The sequence below is a fragment of the Triturus cristatus genome, chromosome 12 (assembly GCF_964204655.1).
Source record: "Triturus cristatus chromosome 12, aTriCri1.1, whole genome shotgun sequence".
NCBI lineage: Eukaryota > Metazoa > Chordata > Amphibia > Caudata > Salamandridae > Triturus > Triturus cristatus.
In genome coordinates this window covers 845133110-845155024 of record NC_140595.1, presented here as the reverse complement: position 1 = coordinate 845155024, position 21915 = coordinate 845133110, and the positions used below count along the sequence as shown (strand labels likewise).

The window sequence follows — 21915 nt, the reverse complement described above, 5'->3', positions numbered from 1 at the left end:
ATTAAAAACACATTTAACTCACCTTAACGCCGCCGTCTCCAGCCGCATCGTGCTCTTCCTGCTTCTGGGCACAGTGCAGGAGAGTAGGATCTGCACTTATGTTGCCCCCACTTTTTTTCTGATGTATACACTGGTTTCTGGCTATAGTCTGTCTGGGTCTCTGCTAATCAGGGCCCCAGCCTCTCTGTTCTCTCTAAACGACTTTGAGTGGATATTAGATGCACTAGTGATTGGATACTGTGGTACCTTATGAGCCCCTAGTAAATGGTACCTTAGGTACCTAGGGCATAGGTACTTGACAGGCCTACCAGGGGCTGCAGCATGTATTATGCCACCCCTGGGAAGCAGACTCAAATCTGACACCACAGGCCTGCTACTGCAGCCTGGGTGAGGTAGTGTTAGCACTCCTCACTGAGGTATAGGTTTCTATATCTCACCATACACACACATATAAACCTATCAGCCACCACTATGGCAAGCCCTATCAATCCTGAGGGCAGGGTACTTGGTTTACAATGTGAGGGGGTGCCTCTGCATGAGCAGGGCCCCTCTAAAGCTGGCAGAGTCTATTCTCTGTGGCTGTTTGTGAATGCGGTTAAACCATATACTCTTAAGTGCATTAAAATGCTAACTTTGGAATGACTGCATCAAAACATGTCGTGTTTGGTGTCAAACAACTTGGAATCATACCCCCACATCAGTCCCTGCCCTGGCGCGAAACTGGACAAAGGGAAGTGGGTGTAACCACCCCCTACCCTGACCCTCCTAGAGGAGTGGTCATGCGCAGGGCCCCTCTACAGCTGGCAGGCTATTCTCTGTGGCTGTTTGTGGATGCGGTTAAACCATATACTCTTAAGTGCATTAAAATGCTAACTTTGGAATGACTGCATCAAATCATGTCGTGTTTGGTGTCAAACAACTTGGAATCATACCCCCACATCAGTCCATGATGTGGGAGCATGATCCCACCCTTCTAGAGGGGACGACATGTTTCTACTGTGGTAACACGGTAGAAATCTGAAAGCGCCCTGGCATCACAAAATGGATGCCACCAGCACAGACACTGGGATGCCCTCCTGCTGCTGACTGAAACTCGCAGTGGAGGAAGCCCAACAAAAGGCATCGTGTCACAGGGAGGTGTCACCACCTTCCAGACAGGATTTAGTGTATTGGGGCTGGGTAGGTGCACTTCTAGAGTGCTTTGAAGTCCTGCACTGGGGGAGCAGTAGGCTCCTCTGTGCATATGCCAGCTCAAACCGGTTCAGGGGCTACCTGTCCCTGCCCTGGCGCGAAACTGGACTAAGGGAAGTGGGTGTAACCACCCCCTACCCTGACCCTCCTAGAGGAGTGGTCATAGAGCTAGTCCCTCCCCTATCTTCAGTATACAATAGCAAACCTTGTCATTGCAAAGCAGATAACCCTGGACGACGCTCTACAAAGAAGAATCCTGGCCCTTTGACGTTCCACTACCTTTGGAAGACAGAAGAATCTCCCTTGGAGTCAAGGAGTGACTCCCCTGCTAGGCAGGCACCAGAAACTCTAATCAACGGTCGCAAACTTTCCCGCTCCCGCCGGAGTTTGAAGTCCCTGCAGCCCCGGAAGTGGATTTCTTGACTTCTCGACGGCCATTGTGAGTCCCCAGCAGAGCTGAGGCGAGTGGACCCCACGAGTGACGAGGAACTGCAATACCTGGGAACCGTGCACTATTGTCGAGTGCAACCCTTTCACGAAGATCTACGAACATGTGCTTTGGACCATTTGTGGCCCAAGCCTCCAGCAGGTTGTGCAGCCAAACTCAGAGGCCTACCCCGTCCCGAGTGACCGTGGGCTCCTGTGAAGCATTTCCTCAAGAGGCGTCTTCGCGATCCCTTGCCCGTTGGCTTGTGGGTCCCCTGAAGACTTTCTTATTGACTCAAAGGGCTCCCCTGGTTGCTCCAGGCCTGCCCTCACTCACCCTCGCTGGGTGAGTCCCTCAGACCTTGCTGGTCTGCAACGCTGACCTTCTTCGATTTCCACGAGACTTGCTGTTGCCATGGCTTGTTGGCTTCAATCTGCTTGCCGACAACTCAGTAAGCTGCAGACGTCGTGGGCCACTCCGAATCTAGCTGCTGGTCATCGTCGATCCTCCCTGGACCTCGTGAGCGAAGAGTCAAAATACCCTTGATCACCTGAAATCACCCGACTTCCGTGGGCAACCAGCTTCCTGGCCCCCGGTCACTGGCAAGTGACTGTGAACACTGTCCCTTCAATTTTCAGGTCATCTGCATCTCGAATCCACCCTTGGATTCCACCGGACACTTCTTCAGTCGACGCAAGCAGCAAGTCTTCTTTGGTCTCCATAGAAAACAGCGACGCGACCCGACACCAAAAGACACCTATGCACCCAGCTTCCCTGGGTGAGGTAACTCGTGCACTCCGGTGCCCTAGTGTGTGTTGGCCCTCGAATTACTTACCTTGTAAGTGGCTTGCTTGTAGACTTCCTCGAAGTACCCTAAAACTTTAAAAATCAAACCGCAACTTGCTCCATTGTAATCAATAGGGAACCCGCGGCTGTGTTCCCATTCTGCATGCGTCTCCCGTGGGTTGATTACTTACCTGCTTTCACTACAGTGGTGAAGCCCCAGCGATTCTACAGGCCCTAGGCCTTGTCATTTTGCAAGTCGACTTTCCTAACCCTCTTTTTAAGTATATGGTCTGGTACGCCCCTAGGGCTCCAGCCATATTTGTGATTAACTTATTGTGCAACGTTGATATTTGAATGTGTTCCCGGCTTCTGATCTCATAAAGAGATTAGTAGAGTGTGTCTAGAAATAAATACATATATATTTGATATATATACCTGTGTGGTGTCCTTTTATTTGGTAATTCCAGAGATTATAAGGTAAAATAAGCTGCTTTACATTCCTCAGAGATTTAGCCTGAAGGCTGCTCTCCACAGCTACCACTAGGATAGCTTTCTTTAAAAGGTTGTCTTAAACCTATCTACCATAAGAGTCGAATTGGACTGGTGCAAGGTGGCCACTATAACTAGTGACCAGCATCTGCCAGGCCAACTTCTCACATTGGTGGGCAGGGTGTGGGATTCCAGCTTGCCATTGTTTTACCAGAAAATCTCTATTTGAAATACTAACTGAAAACCACTAAAGGTACTCAAGGTACATATAAAAGTCAAGCTTAGTATCAATAAGTTCTACTGAACTTAGAGTTGTTTGTGAAGGGATAGCACACCCTTGCTACAGCTCAAGCTAGGGTCAGTAGGCCACAAACTAGTGTAGGTAGTGCAACACTGCATAACACTAGAATGTCCTCAAGGGATGGAGCCAGTGGGTCCACCCAACCCCAGTATAAGGACATGACCTTCTTTGACTTGAGTACCATGTGTGTTGCAAGACACCTGGTATTAGGACAGAGTCCCTCCACACTACACCGGATAAATCTACTGGTAGCAGATGCTCTTAGACTAGCTATAGGAGCTAGTGGATCTGGATCAGGGGGTGAGTCAGCCATAGTCTCTGGGTCTGATGATAAAAATCAAGATGACCTGGAGTCTGTGATTGAAGGGCCAGACCCAGAAAGGTCTGAAAAGGACAGAGGAATTCTCCCTAAGAGAGTTGACAGAGTGGAAGAGAGGCCTATGTCCCTTTCAAGGGAATCTAACCACTCATATCACTCTGACAAGGATTCTGTCCATCAGAGGAACTCATACTTACATAGAGAGACCTCCTCTGAAAGAAGGTACAAGATGCTCCAGTATGAGGAAGCTAGGCTTGCCCTCAGAACCAAGCAATTGGCTTTAGATAGATAAGCCTTTGAGCTCCAGAGAGCTTCTAGAAAAGAGGGGTTAGAACCCCCTGGTGGCAGCAACAGTGTCCCTAAAGGAAGAGATTACATTCCAGACCATAGGAACCTGTCCAAGGTTGTTCCTCCCTACCAGAGTGGGGATGATATCCACAAATGGATAACTGCTATGGAGAGGGCCTGTAAAGTTCAAGAGGTCCCCCAGACACAGTGGGCAGCAATCTTGTGGCTCTCCTTTTCTGATAAAGGTAGAGGCAAGCTCCTCACTGTTAGAGAAGAGGATGCTAATGACTACGAAGCCCTGAAGAGTGCATTAATAGATGGGTTTGGCACTGAACAGTACAGGTTGAAGTTCAGAGATACCCAGAAAGCACAGACTCAGGATTGGACTGACTTTGTTGATTGTGCAACCAAGGCTCTGGAAGGTTGGCTGGTTGGTAGTAGAGCTACTGATTTTAAGGGATTGTATAATCTTATCATGAGAGAACAGATCCTTAATAATTGCCAAAAACAGTTGTTGCATCAGTACCTGGTGGACTCTGATCTGAACTCTCCCCAAGAACTGGGAAAGAAGGCAGATAAATGGGTCAGAACCAGGGTGATGCAGAAAACCCAGAACCAAGGGGGTGACACATCCTAAAGGCTCAGATAAAGGTGGGGATAAGGCAAAAGACCAGAAGTCTTCACAAGGGCCCCAAAAATCTGCATCTGGTGGGGATTCACAGTCTACAAAGGGAAAAGGCCAAAAGAAGCCCTGGTGCAAATTCTGTAAACAGAAAGGGCACTGGACTTCTGATTGTACCAGGTCCTAAGACCAAACCACCATCACTCCAGCCCCTAAGGCAACTGTTCCCCCTAGTGCAGTCATTGGTGGAGGTGGTAACCAGAATAAGGGTGTAGTAGGGTTGACCCTGGGTTCTGATGTGGACTCTGGCCTAGTCAGAGTACCAACACAGGCATTGCTAGTTTGTGAGGGAGACCTTGATATGTCCTTCCTAGTGAGCCCCAGGAATCTGGGCAAGTACAAACAGCAGCCTATAATAAATGGCAAACAGGCTTTGGCATTCAGGGATACAGGTGCTAGTGTCACCATGGTGGCAGAGGACATAGTGGACCCTGCACAGATCATCCTGGGTGAAATGTACCAGGTTACCAATGCAAGCAATGTCAGGACCAACCATAGTCTGGCAGTTGTGAATTTCTCCTGGGGAGGGGTAACTGGCCTCAAGAAAGTAGTAGTCAGTGCAGACCTCCCTGTCGAATGTCTATTGGGCAATGATCTGGAGACTTCAGCCTGGTCTGAAGTGGAGTTATGGACTTATGCTGAGATGTTGGGCATCCCTGCAGAGGTATTTGCTGTGACCAGGTCACAAGCCAAAATGCCTAAAGCTGAACCAGCTCTGGATCCTGAAACTATGGACCAGATGCTACCCAAGAGGAGGAGCAGTAGGGTTAAGGCTGTTCCTTCCCCTCTGTCTCAGATCTCAGATACCCCTCCTGAGGGAGGGAGAAGCAGAGCCTGAAGAAGGAACTGCCCCAGAGGAACTTGAGCCTGGTCAGGTTGAGTTCTTGGGGGCAGGGGGGCCTTCCAGGGAAGATCTGAATAAGGAGCAACAGTGCTGCCCCTCTCTTAAACCCCTTAGACAGCAGGCTGCTGCTGAGGCTGCTGGGAGTGCTAGTGGGTCCCATAAAGTTTATTGGGATGAGGGACTCCTATATTCTGAGGCTAGATATCCTACCCCTGGAGCCACCAGGAGGTTGGTAATACCTCAGAGGTTTAGGGGGTTCCTCTTGTCCCTAGCACATGATATCCCATTGGCAGGACACTTGGGCCAAAACAAAACCTGGGACAGGCTTGTCCCTCATTTCCATTGGCCACACATGTCAGAGGGCACCAAGGAGTTTTGTCGCTCCTGTGTCACTTGCCAAGCCAGTGGCAAGTCAGGTTGCACAACAAAGGCCCCCCTGATACCACTACCTGTGGTGGGGGTTCCCTTTGAAAGGGTAGGGATTGACATTGTAGGTCCCATTGACCCTCCAACGGCATCTGGGCACAGGTTTATCCTGGTGGTAGTGGATAATGCCACCAGATACCCAGAAGCAATTCCCCTTAGGACCACCACAGCCCCTGTGGTGGCAAGAGCCCTCATTAGAGTCTTCTCCAGGGTGGGTTTCCCTAAGGAGGTTATATCTGACAGAGATTCAAACTTGAGGTCAGGGTATCTAAAAGCAATGTGGAAGGAGTGTGGTGTCAACTACAAGTTCTCCACTCCCTATCACCCACAATGCAATGGGTTAGTTGAATGGTTCAACAAAACCCTAAAGGGAATGATTAAAGGCCTCCCAGAAAAGCTTAGGCGAAAATGGGACCTTTTACTTCCCTGCCTTCTGTTTGCATACAGAGGGGTCCCACAGAAGGGGGTTGGCTACAGCCCTTTTGAACTTCTGTTTGGGCACCCTGTCAGAGGCCTATTATGTTTGGTGAAGGAGGGCTGGGAGTTACCTCTCAAACCTCCCAAACATGATGTGATGGACTATGTACTTGGTCTCCGCTCCCGGATGGCAGAGTACATGAAGAAGGCAACCAAAAACCTTGAGGCTAGCCAAGAATTACAAAAAGCTTGGCATGACCAAAAGGCTGTCCTGACTGTTTATCAGCCAGGCCAGAAAGTGTTGGTGTTGGAGCCTGTGGCCCCAGCAGCTCTCCAGGACAAATGGAGTGGCCCCCATTCAATTGTTGAGAAAAAGGGAGAAGTCACATACCTGGTGGATCTTGGAACTCCCAGGAGCCCCCTTAGGGTGCTCTATGTCAACAGATTAAAGCCATATGTGGACAGGGCTGACATGGGCTTGCTCATGGCAACTGATGAGGACCAGGGGGAGGAGAGTGACCCTCTCCCTGACCTGCTCTCACAGAACCCTGATGATGGGTCAGTTGATGGTGATCCTTTGGCGGGGAACAACCTTTACAACGCAACTTTTACAACGCACTACACTTACAACGCATTTTTTACAACGCACAATCCATTACAACGCATGACATTACAACGCATGACACTACAACGCATTTTTAAAAACTACCTTTACAACGCATTCCATTACAACGCATACTACCATTACAACGCATACCATTACAACGCATAATATTAAACTACACTATCCAACACTTTCCCTACTGTTGCACCCCCTGGAGTTAGAATAGTAATTTTTACCCCTATACTATCCAACACTTTCCCTACTGTTGCACCCCCTGGAGTTAGAATAGTAATTTTTACCCCTATATTATCCAACACTTACCCTACTGTTGCACCCCCTGGAGTTAGAATAGTAATTTTAACCCCTATACTATCCAACACTTTCCCTACTGTTGCACCCCCTGGAGTTAGAATAGTAATTTTTACCCCTATACTATCCAACACTTACCCTACTGTTGCACCCCCTGGAGTTAGAATAGTAATTTTAACCCCTATACTATCCAACACTTTCCCTACTGTTGCACCCCCTGGAGTTAGAATAGTAATTTTAACCCCTATACTATCCAACACTTTCCCTACTGTTGCACCCCCTGGAGTTAGAATAGTAATTTTAACCCCTATACTATCCAACACTTTCCCTACTGTTGCAACCCCTGGAGTTAGAATAGTAATTTTTACCCCTATACTATCCAACACTTACCCTACTGTTGCACCCCCTGGAGTTAGAATAGTAATTTTTACCCCTATACTATCCAACACTTACCCTACTGTTGCACCCCCTGGAGTTAGAAAAGTAATTTTTACCCCTATACTATCTAATACTTACCTTAAATGCAATGTAATATTATGCGTTGTAATGGTATGCGTTGTAATGGTAGTATGCGTTGTAATGGAATGCGTTGTAAAGGTAGTTTTTAAAAATGCGTTGTAGTGTCATGCGTTGTAATGTCATGCGTTGTAATGGATTGTGCGTTGTAAAAAATGCGTTGTAAGTGCATGCGTTGTAAAAGTGTGCGTTGTAACGACATACATCCTGCTTTGGCAAGCAGCCTCACTGATCATCAGCAAACTGAATGCAGACAAGTTCTGCAACAGTACAGACATATGTTTAGCCTGACCCCAAGTCAGACTTCCTGGTGCACCCATGAGCTGGACACTGGAGACAGTCTGCCTGTAAAGAGTAAAATCTACAGGCAACCTGACCATGTCAGGGACTGTATCAGGACTGAAGTCCAGAAAATGTTGGAACTAGGTGTGATTGAGCCTTCAGATAGCCCTTGGGCTAGTCCAGTAGTCCTTGTGCCTAAACCTCATACCCAGGGTGGTAAGAAAGAGATGAGGTTTTGTGTTGAGTACAGAGGCCTCAATGCAGTCACCAGGACTGATGCCTATCCAATTCCCAGGGCAAATGAACTAATAGATACTTTGGCCTGAGCCAAGTACCTCAGTACATTTGACCTAACAGCTGGCTACTGGCAAATCAAGTTAGCTGATGATGCCAAGGCCAAAACAGCATTTTCAACCAACCCCTGGTGGGCACTATCACTTTGTGGTGATGCCCTTTGGTTTGAAAAATGCACCTGCCACTTTTCAGAGGTTGGTGAATAAAGTTCTGACTGGCATGGAAACCTATTGCTCAGCTTATCTAGATGATATTGCTGTCTTTAGTTCCACCTGGCAGTATCACCTGGTCCACCTCAGAAATGTTTTGGAGGCCCTGCAAAAAGCAGGCCTCACTATCAAGGCCACCAAGTGCCAGATAGGGCAGAGTCAGGTTGTGTACCTGGGCCACCTTGTAGGTGGAGGCTAGGTTTAACCATTGCAGAGCAAAATCCAGACCATAGTGGAATGGGTAGCTCCAACAACCCAGACACAGGTTAGAGCCTTTTTAGGCCTGACTGGGTACTATTGGAGGTTTGTTAAGGGATATGGATCTATAGTGACCCCCTTAAATGATCTGACCTCTAAGAAAATGCCAAAAAAGTTCAGTGGACAGCTAGCTGTCAAAAGGCATTTGATGACCTCAAACAGGCAATGTGCACTGCCCCATCTTGCAGAGTCCAGACTACAAAAAGAAGTTCATTGTTCAAACAGATGCTTCAGAGCTGGGTGTGGGAGCTGTACTGTCTCAACTTAATGATGAAGGTCAAGACCAGCCAGTAGCTTTCATAAGCAGAAGGCTGACCCCTAGAGAGAAACGTTGGTCAGCTATAGAGAGGGAGGCCTTTGCTGTGGTGTAGGCCCTGAAGAAGCTGAGGCCATACTTGTTTGGCACTCACTTCATAGTTCAGACTGACCACAAGCCCCTCCTATGGCTCAAACAGATGAAAGGTGAAAATCCTAAACTGCTCAGGTGGTCCATTTCCCTACAGGGGATAGACAAAACAGTGGAACATAGACCTGGGACCCAACATGCCAATGCAGATGGACTCTCAAGGTATTTCCACTTAGAACACGAAGACTCAACTGGTCAAGGTTAGTTTAGTGTCCCCGCGTTTGGGGGAGGTTGTGTAGGAGAGTAGGATCTGCACTTATGTTGCCCCCACTTTTTTTCTGATGTATACATTGGTTTCTGGTTAAAGTCTGGCTGGGTCCCTGCTAATCAGGGCCCCAGTCTCTCTGTTCTCTCTAAACGACTTTGAGTACATACTAGATGCACTAGTGATTGGATACTGTGGTACCTTATGAGCCCCTAGTATATGGTACCTTAGGTACCTAGGGCATAGGTACTTCACAGGCCTACCAGGGGCTGAAGCATGTATTATGCCACCCCTGGGAAGCAGACTAAATCTGACACCACAGGCCTGCTACTGCAGCCTGGGTGAGGTAGTGTTAGCACTCCTCACAGAGGTATAGGTTTCTATATCTCACCATACACACACTTATAAACCTATCAGCCACCCCTATGACAGGCCCTATCAATCCTGAGGGCAGGGTGCTTGGTTTGTGAGGGGGTGCCTCTGCATGAGCAGGGCCCCTCTACAGCTGGCAGGCTATTCTCTGTGGCTGTTTGTGGATGCGGTTAAACCATATACTCTTAAGTGCATTAAAATGCTAACTTTGGAATGACTGCATCAAATCATGTTGTGTTTGGTGTCAAACAACTTGGAATCATACCCCCACATCAGTCCATGATGTGGGAGCATGATCCCACCCTTCTAGAGGGGATGACATGTGTCTACTGTGGTAACACGGTAGAAATCTGAAAGAGCCCTGGCATCACAAAATGGATGCCACCAGCACAGACACTGGGCTGCCCACCTGCTGCTGACTGAAACTAGCAGTGGAGGAAGCCCAACAAAAGGCATCCTGTCACAGGGAGGTGTCACCACCTTCCAGACAGGATTTAGTGTATTGGGGCTGGGTGGGTGCACTTCTAGAGTGCTTTGAAGTCCTGCACTGGGGGAGCAGTAAGCTCCTCTGTCCATATGCCAGCTCAAAGCGGTTCAGGGGCTACCTGTCTCTGCTCTGGCGCGAAACTGGACAAAGGGAAGTGGGTGTAACCACCCCCTACCCTGACCCTCCTAGAGGAGTGGTCATAGAGCTAGTCCCTCTCCTATCTTCAGTATAAGTAGCAAACCTTGCCATTCCAAAGCAGATAACCCTGGACGACGCTCTACAAAGAAGAATCCTGGCCCTTCGACGTTCCACTACCTTTGGAAGACAGAAGAATCTCCCTTGGAGTCAAGGAGTGACTCCACTGCTTGGCAGGCACCAGAAACTCAAATCAACGGTCGCAAACTTTCCCGCTCCCGCCGGAGTTCGAAGTCCCTGCAGCCCCGGAAGTGCATTTCCTGACTTCTCGACGGCCATTGTGAGTCCCCAGCAGAGATGAGGCGAGTGGACCCCACGAGTGATGAGGAACTGCAATACCTGGGAACCGTGCACTATTGTCGAGTGCAACCCCTTCACGAAGTTCTACGAACTTGTGCTTTGGACCATTTGTGGCCCAAGCCTCCAGCAGGTTGAGCAGCGAAAATCAGAGGCCTACCCCGTCCTGAGTGACCGTGGGCTCCTGTGAAGCATTTCCTCAAGAGGCGTCTTCACGATCCCTTGCCCGTTGGCTTGTGGGTCCTCCGAAGACTTTCTTATCGACTCAAAGGGCTCCCCTGGTTGCTCCAGGTCTGCCCTCACTCACCCTCACTCTTGCTGGTCTGCAATGCTGACCTTCTTCGATTTCCACGAGACTTGCTGTTACCAAGGCTTGTTGGCTCCAATCCGCTTGCCGTGACCTCAGTAAGCTGCAGACTTCGTGGGACACTCCGAATCCAGCTGCTGGTCATCGTCGATTCTCCCTGGACCTCGTGAGCGAAGAGTCAAAATACCCTTGATCACCTGAAATCACCCGACTTCCGTGGGCAACCAGCTTCCTGGCCCCCGGTCACTGGCAAGTGACTGTGAACACTGGCCCTTCAATTTTCAGGTCATCTGCATCTCGAATCCACCTTTGGATTCCACCGGACACTTCTTCAGTCAACGCAAGCAGCAAGTCTCCTTTGGTCTCCATAGAAAACAGCGACGCGATCCGACACCAAAAGACACCTATGCACCCGGCTTCCCTGGGTGAGGTAACTCGTGCACTCCGGTGCCCTAGTGTGTGTTGGCCCTCGAATTACTTACCTTGTAAGTGGCTTGCTTGTAGACTTCCTCGAAGTACCCTAAAACTTTAAAAATCAAACCGCGACTTCCTCCGTTATAATCAATAGGGAACCGCGGCTGTGTTCTCCCACTGCATGCGTCTCCCGTGGGTTGATTACTTACCTGCTTTCACTGCAGTGGTGAAGCCCCAGCGATTCTACAGGCCCTAGGCCTTGTCATTTAGCAAGTCGACTTTCCTAACCCTCTTTTTTAGTATATGGTCTGGTACGCCCCTAGGGCTCCAGCCATATTTGTGCTTAACTTATTGTGAAACGTTGATATTTGAATGTGTTCCTGGCTTCTAATCTCATAAAGAGATTAGTAGAGTGTGTCTAGAAATAAATACATATATATTTGATATATATACCTGTGTGGTGTCCTTTCATTTGGTAATTCAAGAGATTATAAGGTAAAACAAGCTGCTTTACATTCCTCAGAGACTTAGCCTGAAGGCTGCTCTCCACAGCTACCACTAGGATAGCTTTCTTTAAAAGGTTGTCTTAAACCTATCTACCATAAGAGTCGAATTGGACTGGTGCAAGGTGGCCACTATAACTAGTGACCAGCATATGCCAGGCCAACTTCTCACACACAGGCTCCCAGACAGAACTGCAACCAATCCTCAATCCTGACGCTGCATAAAAGCAGCGTCGGGATTGGCTTGAGAGGCAGGAACTTGCGCTCTTAGGCAGATTAGGAGCGTGTGCCTGCTCTCTCCAACCCTAGCAACGCAGCTGGGGCTGGAGAGAGCTTCACTGCAAATGAGGGTTTGGCCGGCCTGGGGCAGCAGGCCAAACCCTCATGCACAATGAAAGGAGTGCACACCCACTCCCCCACCAGCAGTGTCATCCTCTGGACCCGCCTCCAAGATGCACCAGATTCCTGAGGGCAGGTCCAGGAGATTCAAATAAAAGGATAATAAAATGGGATTGAAACACGTTTTATTAACCTTTAATTTGAGGGTGGTGGTGTGGGGGGGGGCGCTCCTCCGCCCTAATGGAGGGGCTGCTGCTGTTGCATCATCTCAAACATTTTTTACTACTCAGGTCTCCCAAACAAGCCTTTCTAACCCCTCCCTCTCACGCTCGTCCCCCCCCTACTCATCCCAAACCTCCTCCTGCTGGTATGATCTCCAAATAATCACTTTCTAGACCCTTACCTCCTATACTAGCCTTCTCAATCCACCTAACAGACTCACATGTCTACCGCTCAAATTAATTTTATATTTCCCAATAATAATTCACCAGTAATCCTGTTTTGGTTCCAGAGCATCATACTACTCATTGAAAATCACTTTAATGTCTCATCTGGGGTACCAAGCGCCATAAAAATACAAATCCCTTCCTCTTCTATCCTATCTAACCAAAATAACAGACTCACATGTCTGCTGCTCAAATTAATTTCATTTTTCCCTATACTAATTCACCAGTAATCCTTTTTGAGTTCCGAATTAGAGTGCTTATCGCCAAAAAGCGCTTTGACACTGATGGAGCAGGAAAATCAAAATTTTGTATACCTCCTCTATTTTACATGAAAATACTAATTATATAACCTACTTATTATAATAGACTAACGGTTTGCTGTGTTAAACTAAATCAACTATTTGCATACACCAATTACATGTGGGACTTATTGCTATTTGCATGGCAAAATAACTCTAATAACTAAATTATGTACGCATATTAATAGTAGTGCATGTGGTAATAGGATATTGCATGATATATGTTGCTTCTGTGATGTTTGCGTTCCCGTTTTGGATCGTAAAGGTGAGTATTATTGCTTTAAGTGTCGCAATAAGCTAGGAAAATACTAATACATAAAGGGATTAGTGAGGGTTTAACATTAGAATCTTCATTTCTTTGTATTAATTATTCTTTTGTTTGTTTCGTTTAAGTTGGCATTTGGGCCTACCAAAATATGGCGTCCAAAATGGAGTTCGGAAGTGGCCACCGCCTTGTGAGCGCGATGCCTACTGCGCAGACTCAGACGGCTCCATGAACTTCCAAGCGACCCCAAGTCACAGTGTTCCTGTTCAAGGATAGGAACATGGAGGACTGCCAAACTTACGTCAGTAAACTCTGGTCTAAATGAACAATTGGGACATGCAAGCAAAACCTTCTACATTGTTGCATAAGGGCAACATGGACAGAGGGAATGAACCAGCAATATCCATGATAACATCCATTGATGTAAAATCGGACGTTTCCAATCAGCCAATCGTCTTCTTTCTTAGCCTGAAAATGTTTCATGTTGTCCCAAATTTTATTATAAAAAGGGTAGTAGAATAGGGAGGGAAAAGATTGCTGCCTTTTTACTCGATGACCGCAACCCCTATCGACCCCACAGGCGATGACATATGCTTGCACGATTTCTGGTCCTTTGGAGATCTTTGCGACTGTAACGTGCTGAGCAAAGAACTTTCGGTCTTTGAGCTTTGGCCTGCTTTATTTGGACAATTAACGGCTAAATTCGGTTATGCAGAGCCAAATGAATTAGGAAAAATCCAAATAGCAAGAATAGGTAAATATAAATGTCATGCGATTTGTGCTTTGATTAATCAAAATGCTAATAATAATTGCAAACAATATTTAGATAAACAAATATTTGATTAACAGAAATTACGAGTTTGTGGTTTTTCAATGAAGAGAGTAGAAGATTCGGAGTCTTAAAATGTGTTTTAGCTGGTTCTAAATCACCATCAACCAGTCCAACTAATTTGTCCGTCGACCAAATGGTGGAGTGCCTCGATGGTTAAGGTTAGGATTCTATAGGTGGAAATGCTAATGTATATTCTGTAAAATAACTTTTCTTCCCTATAGGTAATAAGGTACTCCCCCCCACATGTCCAGCGCTTGACCATTATCGTCCCTCCTGTGTGCAGACTTGTGAGTAGGAGACGTGTGTGTTGGTGTTATCGGCCCCACCAATGACTGCTTGTGTGAATGAGCTAGTGTGACGTCGGGTCTGCGACGCAGGAAGGGATAGTTGTAAATTTGCCTTCTTTTCTCTCTTTTCCCCGGTCTCGCGCTGGATCAACACCTTGTCAAGGATAGTAAGCGCTATATAAATGCAATTACAAGTTATGGAAAACGGGCAGGTGACAACCCTAGTTAACTCTGGCAGAATATCCACCAGTGCAGCTTCCTTCAGCATAGAAACAGTATTGATGAAAGAAGCACCACTAAAGAGTATGACAATGCCACACATTTGTAAATTTGACACTCTTGGATTTCCTTGAAGTGGACTGGTGATGCTAGCCCCTGGCAGCCAATCACATTTAAGGAAATTAGTGGGCGGGTCCCGCGGGCTCACCTGTCGTAGGTGGCTACAAGCTGCGCACGCGCTTCTCCAAGCCCCTGCTTCCAATCCAGGAACAGCATAAACGTCAAACTGTCAGCCCGCTCAGGGGTGCGTGCGTCCCTGCGACGCGGCGGCCATTTTACAGCCGGTTGACTGGGTCTCTGGTTGAGTGAATGGGAAGGGGGGGAAAGCAGCCGTCGTGCCTGACTCTAAGATGGCGGGCGCCGAGGCTTCACCTTCGACCTTGCGTCATGGACGTGCGCCGCTCAGAGTGCGGAGTGTCTCTGGACGTTGCTGAGCCCCGGCTCCTCGGCTGAGGAGGATCCGGGTCTGCGCTGTCAGCTCACGCTCAACCCGATGGAGGAAGCGGCGAGCGCGGCCTCTGCTGGCGACGGCGTGGAGCCCAGCGCGGCGGAGAGCGACGACTCTCCGCTGCGCAGGGACAAGCCACGCACTCCCCTGAGGAGAGGAAGCCGGAGGAGCCGCTCCTCGCGGAGCTCGTCCTCTTCCACAAGCAGCAGCAGCGCGTCCAGCAGCGGCTCCTCCTCGTCCAGCAGCGGCTCGTCGTCTGACAGCTCCGACAGCAGCGGCTCGTCGTCCCAGAGCTCATCCAGCAGGGGGTGGTCGCCCAAGAGGGGATCTGGGAGGGGCAGGCGGGCCACCAGGGGGAGCCTGTCCCCCCAGGGCGCCTGCAGCGGCAGCCCCTCACCAGAGGGGGCCGCCATCAGGAGACGGCCCAGCGAGAGCCCCAGCTACAGGGGCCACAAGTGGTGGTCGTCGTCAGAGGGGTCTGCCAGCAGGAGCCTGTCACCCCAAGGGGCATGCAGTGGGAGCGGGGCGTCCAGCAGGAGTCCTTCCCCCACGGATGTATCCAGCAGGTGTCCCTCCGTTGTGCAGGTGTCCAGCAGCAGCTCTCCCAGAGCAGCATCCACGGGCAGCCGGTCCCCCCAGCGAGCCTCCACCGACAGCAGGTTTCATAGCAGTGCGTCCAGGACTGGCCTGACGTCCCCCGAACGAGCCAAGCGCTCCACGCCTTCTCTGTCTTCTCCCATCCAAAGAAATGGCAATGACGAGGGGGGCTCCACATCATCTAGAGCCCAGGAGCCGCCCACATCACCTTCATCGTCTCGGCTTCCTAGTATCACATACGGCCTGAAAGTGTCAAACATCGGCAGCAGCGCAAAGAGCAGATACATTAAAAACTTCCTCAAACAACGTTTCAAGAGTTTTGGGCACTTGCTCGCTGTTTCTATCCAAGGTACTGGCAAGAATCGTTATGGCCTGTTATTTTACAAATATGGACTTGATCGAGAAAAAGCCTTGAAGGCAAGAGAAAGAAACCCTTTCGGAAAGGTCCTTCAGATTGACTGTTGGGATGGGCCCCCACCAGTCACTCAGGCTGAAGGGTCAGTGCCTAAAATTCCCAGTGGTACTTATGGTCTCAAGATTACAAATATAGATATTGGCGTTGAGAAGAAAGGCCTACTATCAAGGTTAAAGTGGGAGTTCCGGGAATTTGGAAAAATAGTCTCGGCTGCTATCTATGGTGAGGGCAAAGACCGTTATGGTCTGGTGTTCTACAAACACCAGAAAGAACAGACAAAAGCTCTTTGTTCGCAAAACGGGTTCAAAACCGCAATTGGAGATCTTAAAATATCGGTGTTGAATGGACCACCAGTAAAGAGCAAGGGCGAGCTTCACCACATCACCAAACAAGAGAAAATTGACGCTCCCAATGAAAGGCACCACAAGGATCAAAATCTATTGTCATCCATGTCTGTGGACAGACGGAGTGACGGTGACTCTGCTAAGCCCACTGATGTTTCATTGCCACAGTCTCCCAGTCGTAGGTTCGCATTAAAGATTACAAATATTGGTTTCCACTTTAGAAATACAGTGCTTAAAAAGAATCTTTCACATCCTGTGATTAAACGGTTTCTTAAGAGAGAGTTTATGAGGTTTGGAAATGTGACTTCATTGGAGACTTATGGTTCTGCTAAGAGCTGCTATGCTCTGGTGTACTTCAGCCATCGGATAGAACAGATAAAGGCCATTGCCAATAAAAAAAGGTTCCGCTTCCTTACTAAGAAATCTAAAGTGACTGAGTGGAATGGATTACCACCAGTTAAGGAAAATAGGCACAACCTGTCTAAGAGCCAGTTATCATGTAATGATGCCAAAAAGAGCAAGAGTCATTCAAGTAGGTATAGCAGGAGTCGCACACCTTTGTCCCAGATTGCCTTTAGGAGATCCAGATATAGTAGGAGCAGGTCCCCCCTTTTGCCCCAATCTGCCATTAGGAGAAGCTTACACAGCAGGAGCTCTTCTCCTTCCCACAAATCCAAGAGCCGATCTAGAGCTAGGCACAGCAGGAGCCGGTCACCTGATCCTAGAAGCAGACGCACTAGGAGCCGGTCACCCTATTCCTACCGCTCGGCCCTGGTGTCAGAAAGTACGTTTGAACAGAGAGCTGTTACCTCAGATACACCAAGGCATGTACTTATTGGGAATGAGATATCATCTGCAGACAGCCAACTTGCAAGGAGTCGTACAGGATTAGGTCTGACTGAACTGTCTTCATCTCTTCACAAAGCCTCTTTAACACTTTGGATTAACAACCTGGCAGAAACAATAACCAGTGCAGACCTTTGTACAGCCTTCCAACCTTTTGGGGAGGTCCAACATATTGAAATTAGGGAAGGTTTCAGGAATCGTGGTAAACAAGCCTTCTTGCAGTATAGTGCAATCCGCAGTGTTTACAAAGCTATTGAGCAGATGAATGGGAGATTTTTTGGAGACAAGAAACTCCAGCTAGATTTTGCCTATCCGCGACATGCTACAAACTGTGTCTGGGTGTATGGGCTCCTCTTAGCCAAAACCACACAACTGCATTTAACTGCTGTTTTTGAAGAGTTCGGACCTGTATTGAAATTGTTGCATGACTCTATACAGGGCACAGCACTTGTTCTCTACAATGATACAGCTTGTGCTAAAAAAGCTGTAGAAGAAATGGACATGAACCGCATAGCAGGACATAGAGTCAGGGTGGGCTATGCAAATCTGCGATGTCAGCTTGGCTTTTGCCATTCCATGGAATCGTCAGGGCAACCTGTTGGAAACTTCTATCAGCTGGTGGGTGTCTCTGAAAACTAAACACTGGGCAGATGTGAAAACCTGCCAATATTGACTCGGTGTGTCTAATGTTATTTTCTCATGTTTTCATGGAGATCAGTTTTAAACCCAAAATAGGTGGAGCATTTAGGAATTCCAACCAATATATGATAAATATTGTTTGGGAAATAAATGACTCTGCACATTCTATACAAATATAAATCTGTTGGAAATTATTTCAGTTGTTGATTGAGCCTGATTTTGCTATTCTAGCCCAGGCTGGTTTCATCTCTTAAAATTCATAAACCATATCTGACCCTCTTGCGGGGGGTATTTTTTTTGTTTTCCAAACTTTTTTTTTTTTTAATTTAAATCAACGTTTCCCCCCTTGTTGTAGTATCTTCCGATTTTTACCTTGAACGTTTATCAAAATTTTCACAGAGGTAGCAAAATAGGAGTTATTGGACTAAGGCAACACAAGAATATAATTGTGCAAGAGTTCTATGAGAGAGTTTCCTTTTATAATTAAACATTGTTGGCTACTATTTGAAACTTATTTTTCAGCACAAGCCTCTTTTTGAACAATATATTATTTTTTATCAGTTTCTTCTTTTTTGTCTTTCTTTTGGAGAACTTTTTGCAGCAGTTCTAAGGTAATACTTTTCCTGTTAACAATTCATTTTAATATCTCCTTGATGTATGTTTCAATGCACCCATTTGTTATTTATATTGTTTCCTTTGTTCATGAGTGAAGAAGATAGACCTGGTGAGTGCTTGGGTGTCTGGTTTCCTGAACCTCCACATGCATACTTATCTTTCTCAAAGTATATTTCATATATTTGAATCGAAGAATTATTCTAAATAGTGTTCTGAAATGTTGAGTCGTGGATGGTGGATTGAGTAACTTTAATTTTAGCAGGACAGTGTATAGATAGGTGTGGTCTAATATTGAATCAGTATATTTCATATAAAAGCTGAAGGAAAGTTTTGGTTTGGCAGACAGTGTCCTGTATGTAGCCTGCAAAGGGCATGGCCTCAGGTTATGCCATGTGACCGCTATTTACATTGACGTGTAGGGAATGGCTTGTGGCCAAGCGTGTTATATTAAAGACAGGCTATGGCTTTACTTCATGCCATGTACTGTTGCATCTTTACCTTACATCCACAGGTTAGTTCTACTGAATGTGCTCCAGAAAAGGGATTCTGCATAGGTGAAGAGGTTGTCATGTAGCACATGCAGTCACATGATGCCAGTGCACATGGTAAGAGCAAGCCTAACTCCACAGTTTATGAAGTTGTTTTTCCATTTTGTGCAAGTAAGTGAAGCTTGTGCACAGAGAAGGGGTGTGCTCTGAAGCTTATGTCCTCAAGACTGGCTAGTTAGGATGCATATGTGCTAATCAGTGAGCTGTAGCTGCCTACCCTTATTTAATCCCAAAAGTCTACCAGGACTGTAGTGACACCAGTAGGCCCTATGTGCTGCATTGGGATGGCGACTTCTCTGGTTTGGTTTGAGAGAAGATGGTTGTTTCACATGCTGACACTGGGAGATGTTGCCATGCCAGTTATTATTCGCACAGGTTTGATGGACTGGTATGAGATGCCATCAGCAGAGAGGCTGCATATTGTATCCAGTAGATTCAAGAGATCCTTAAAATGGAGAATGCAATGCTGTAAAAGAATTGCATAATGTAAAATCATGCCCTGATCAGGTAAGGTTGGGTCTGTATCAAACGCATTCACCATAGTTTTGGTGCTATAGGTCATTTCTAGAAGTTATGGGGTTGCAGCAAGTGACAGGTACAGACTCTGAGGACATTGCTTCTGGTAGATATAGAGACTGGGGATATGAGCTCAGGAGAAATTTTTGACACTGCATCCATAGGTCTGAAAATGCCTGACAACTAATACAACTACAAAGGAAATGGAGCGAGACGAAGACAACTCATCTCATTTATACGTAGACTGAACAAGTTGTTAGGGTAATGTCGGCTCTCCCTGGAAGAAGGTTAGGAAGAATCACGCAGTTGGATGTTGGAAAAGTCATAACCTCACACAGTGAAGACTGCAACACTTATCTACCCAGTCCTTAAAAGAGTAAAAGACCATTAACCCATACAGCAATCCATAGAGACTCAAAAATGACAATCCTCGTTACTGCTGACATGGTTGAGGGCTGCAACACCCATACTGCCCTTAGGAATAACACATCACTCTGATGACCCCATATAGATTAGGTTTGAAAGCCATTAACATCGCTTCGCCTCACAAAGAACCACAGTATGGAAAAATGTAATCCATTCTTTTCCTAGAAACCACTGAACCCACACAGAAAATTGCTTGTGAATTTGGGGAGAGGAAAAGAAACAGCTGCTGATGACTCAACTCTGTAATCTTCCTCTTGAATGACATTCACAAGACTGACTAACCCTGTGCTGTGAATGCCTTTCGTGGCACATTGGGTTTATTTTTTCCATATGTATTTTTTGGGATGTGACTTCATTTTCTGGGAGAAACCCTTAAACCCCCATCTTTTTTCTTCATTCCCCCACTTCTCTGTCACACCACTCAAATTTATATATATTATGTTATGCTGTTTCAGTAGAGTTGGGCTGTTGCAGATAGAATGTGTGATGTAGGTGACTGAGCATGACATTGAGATTGGAAGGTCGGTTGATCTTGTGAAATCTTTGGCTCAACTGTGCTGAAGTCCTGTTGCTCCTTAAATTACCTGTATCAGGAAAATAAACTGGTGCAAATCAGAACCATGTGTATGGTCTCCTTTCCCTCCTCACCTCCCACCTGAAGACAAATGGGAGCAGCAGGACATCTTGTTAGATGTACACAGCAATTGAGTGGTCCCGTTTAGATGAGTGTCATTGAAATATTAAATTCTACGTTCTGCTTGCTTTGGTCTAGAAAACGTCTGGAACACGCCATCTTGTATGTGTGGTGGCGTGTGCAACCTTGTTATGAAATTGCTGCTGGTGTATTGTCAGTATATGTTGCTGAAATGAAAACTGTTGCAAATAGATTCCACCCATTTATTCCACCAGGATTTTTCACTTTTGATCACCTGGTTTTTGGATCTTTACTGAGAGTGATGCTCACTAGCTGAGTCTCACTCATGGTAAGTTCATGGTAATTGGAATGAGCGTGTTTACCACCAGTGTCTGCCTTTTAAGATAAGGCTGCTATGGTGCAGCTAACGTAAGCGGCTCTAGATTGGTTACATATAAACATGTGGGCCAGCTGTGCCTGTGAGACTACTGTTATGCATAACACAGTAACTGCACGCAGGTAGCCTGGTGCCAAAGGGACTCTGCAAGGATTGGTGCTGACCTGGTGTAGGCATTTTAATATTAGGGGGCGCTAATACATCAGTAGGGTTTATTGAAAAATGTGTAGTGCTTTCACTGTATTATACATAGACGTAAAATCTGTCTTAAAATGCAGTTTCACTCCACATAGGCCTTCACGGTCCAGCAAGGTGTCAAACTAAGGTATGTACACTGGCTTGAATATGCAGGTCCCGAAAACACACATGCATCTTATGGGACTTCAGGAATTGTCATTTTTCTCTGGCTCAACTCCTAATCAGAATTCAGGCCTGTCGCACTGCATTTGGTCTGCAACAGGTGAGGCTTACTGAACAAAGGAGGAAGTCAATCAATCAATCAATGAAAACTTTATTCGGATCATTGAGAATCCATAAAAGTACAAAAAGACAATTATAAAATCATACAATAAAATAAAATGCTGTTTGCACATGAGAAATAGTCCACCTAAACTTTAAGACATAGTAGACCGGGCACAAACCGCAGTTTTTAAAAAAGAGCTCACACGAAAGACAAGTTCATCATCGTCCAGGGCCAAAATCATTGAAAATGCAAGTTCCAGGCTAATAGGTTTTGTTTTTTTTAAATACGGAGTTAAAAACCATTTAATATACTTCATATAAAATTTACAGAAGAATAAAAAATGTAGAGTTGTTTGCCTACTCTGGGAATCACAGGGGCATGGCTCAACACATTGGTCATTAAAATTCCATAGAGGGAAGCTAAGTGCATGTTTAATGGTGCCTGCCCTAAGG

The 21915-nt window shown here is 46.8% G+C and overlaps 1 protein-coding gene and 1 long non-coding RNA gene across 3 annotated transcripts in view; one reads left to right on the top strand and one right to left on the bottom strand.

Moving 5' to 3' along the window:
• LOC146783055 (uncharacterized) overlaps positions 1-21915 on the bottom strand; it is a 251375-nt gene that overhangs the window by 144803 nt on the left and 84657 nt on the right. The window lies entirely within an intron of this gene.
• LOC146783056 (uncharacterized) lies at positions 14857-20587 on the top strand. Its single transcript, XM_085640052.1, has one exon. It carries the CDS (start codon positions 15069-15071, stop codon positions 17862-17864), a length of 2796 nt encoding a protein of 931 aa, XP_085496178.1. The 5' UTR covers positions 14857-15068; the 3' UTR covers positions 17865-20587.